Raw genomic sequence first — 1,685 nt, 5'->3', positions numbered from 1 at the left:
GGCGCTGCTCCTCCGTGTTGCTGGAGCTGCTGGGCGGCTAATCCTAATCCTCCTCCTCGGTGGTCTCTGACAGCTCTGCGGGCTCCCTGGGTGTGCGTGTGCTGCTCTGCGCTGGGCAGCCTATACGGCTTTTTATTTTGATTTTTATAAAATAATTTTTTCCTCTTTTAGCGTTGGTTTCTCTTGCAGATGTTGCTGCAGGTGGGTGCAAAGGGAGCACTGTGATTGCCTGGGATCTTGGGGCATTTCTCTCTTCACCTTTCCGCTCCCGCTCCAGCGCTGCTGTTGCTAAAGACTTTTGTAACTATCGACTCAAGTACAATTTCGATGGAAAATGAAGGTAAAGGTCTCATCAGAGTCACTGACTTCATTGGAGCTAAGAGGATTTTTGCATGCAATTTGGTGACAACTCCTTCTGGTGCGTGTGTATGTTTTACCGTTCCAGGGGTTTGCAGGGTTGCTCTCGTGTGCTAATCTTGTGGTAGGGATTTTGATATGCATTTCGAGGTTTTAAGATTTATATCATCATCGTTTTTCTTTATTTGTGCTGCTGCTTGTTGAACTGTCAGAGAGATTTTTTTCTCTCTTCATATATAAAGTATCTATTGTGTGTTTTAGTGCTCCGTGTGTTTGGAATAGAAATATTTTATTTAGACAGAAGCTTTTTAGCTTTAGTTGCTTGGTATTGGCTTAGATTATAGGATTCTCTTAAATTTTTATTTCAGGGTGAGATTGAGAAGCATTAGTTGCATTTTTCTTTGAAATATTTTTGTATTTATGTGTTCTTGAAAATTACTCAAATTTGCTCTCTTGGACAGTATTTAATTAAAAAGTGATACTTAAGTTTTGATTACTGAAAAAAGTTGCTCTATTATGCGTTCCCCTTCTTGTCTGGTTGGAAATTACTTAACCTGGGGAGTTATTTCAGTTTTCTCCTGTTGGCCTTCAGTTTATGCTTTGAAAGCCCCTTTGCATTGTGACAGTGACTATGAACTTTATTGATTTGGTTTTTTTTCATTTTGTATGTTTCTCTTTCTGTTTGACTCTGTATGTTGAAAATATCTAAAATTTATTTTTATTAGTATATCTATAAGGAAAGAACCATTGATATCACACACCCCCCCCGTTATCTCATCACTATTCTCTGAAAATGGGTGGGGATTTAGGTGGCTACTGGATCTGCTACAGGTTGTTACATGACACATTAGATGTCCCTTTTTCTCCCACCCCTCTCTGAAAAGAGGAGGGTTTTTTTTAATTGTTTGACTTGAATGAAGAGCTGAATTGAGATTGAGGGGTAGACCTAAGTTATTTTTTATTATTGGATATTTTTCTGTTTTGAATTATGGTTGTCGTGGATGACTGGAAAGTTGTGGTAATTGTGAAGTCCAGCCCATGTTAAAAACTATGTATGTAGGTTGCTATCATCTGGCATTTCAGAACTTTCTTCTAACTTTAAAATCATGTTAGAATATTTTAAATTCTACTGATCATGGTCTCCAGCTGGATATTTGTACAGAAGAGTGTGGACCTTGTTAGGTAGCAGGAATTTTGAAGTGCACCTCTGGAAGACTGGTCTTTGTTTTCAGAGGCTGGATAGCTGACAGAAGTGGGGTCAGTGCCTTTGCATTGCAGTCACTGTTGCAAGTAGAAGGGTTTTGAATGGGCAACGCCCAGGAGCGGGG

At 39.5% G+C, this 1,685-nt stretch overlaps 1 protein-coding gene across 3 annotated transcripts in view; it reads left to right on the top strand.

Moving 5' to 3' along the window:
* ATP2C1 (ATPase secretory pathway Ca2+ transporting 1) overlaps positions 1 to 1,685 on the top strand; it is a 62,187-nt gene that overhangs the window by 17,633 nt on the left and 42,869 nt on the right. The window contains exon 2 of one of the 3 annotated variants that reach the window (XM_014308190.2): positions 357 to 418. The exons of 1 other annotated variant lie outside the window; for it this stretch is intronic. Coding sequence is in view for 1 of the 2 variants with exons in the window: in XM_005423952.3 (XP_005424009.1) it covers positions 335 to 340 (6 nt within the window). In the remaining variant the exon portion in view is untranslated. One more of the 3 variants, XM_005423952.3, reaches the window with a different exon arrangement.

Source organism: Geospiza fortis, unplaced genomic scaffold, assembly GCF_000277835.1.
Source record: "Geospiza fortis unplaced genomic scaffold, GeoFor_1.0 scaffold346, whole genome shotgun sequence".
NCBI lineage: Eukaryota > Metazoa > Chordata > Aves > Passeriformes > Thraupidae > Geospiza > Geospiza fortis.
Note: the sequence above shows the minus strand (reverse complement) of the source record. Positions and strands in the feature narration are given on the sequence as shown.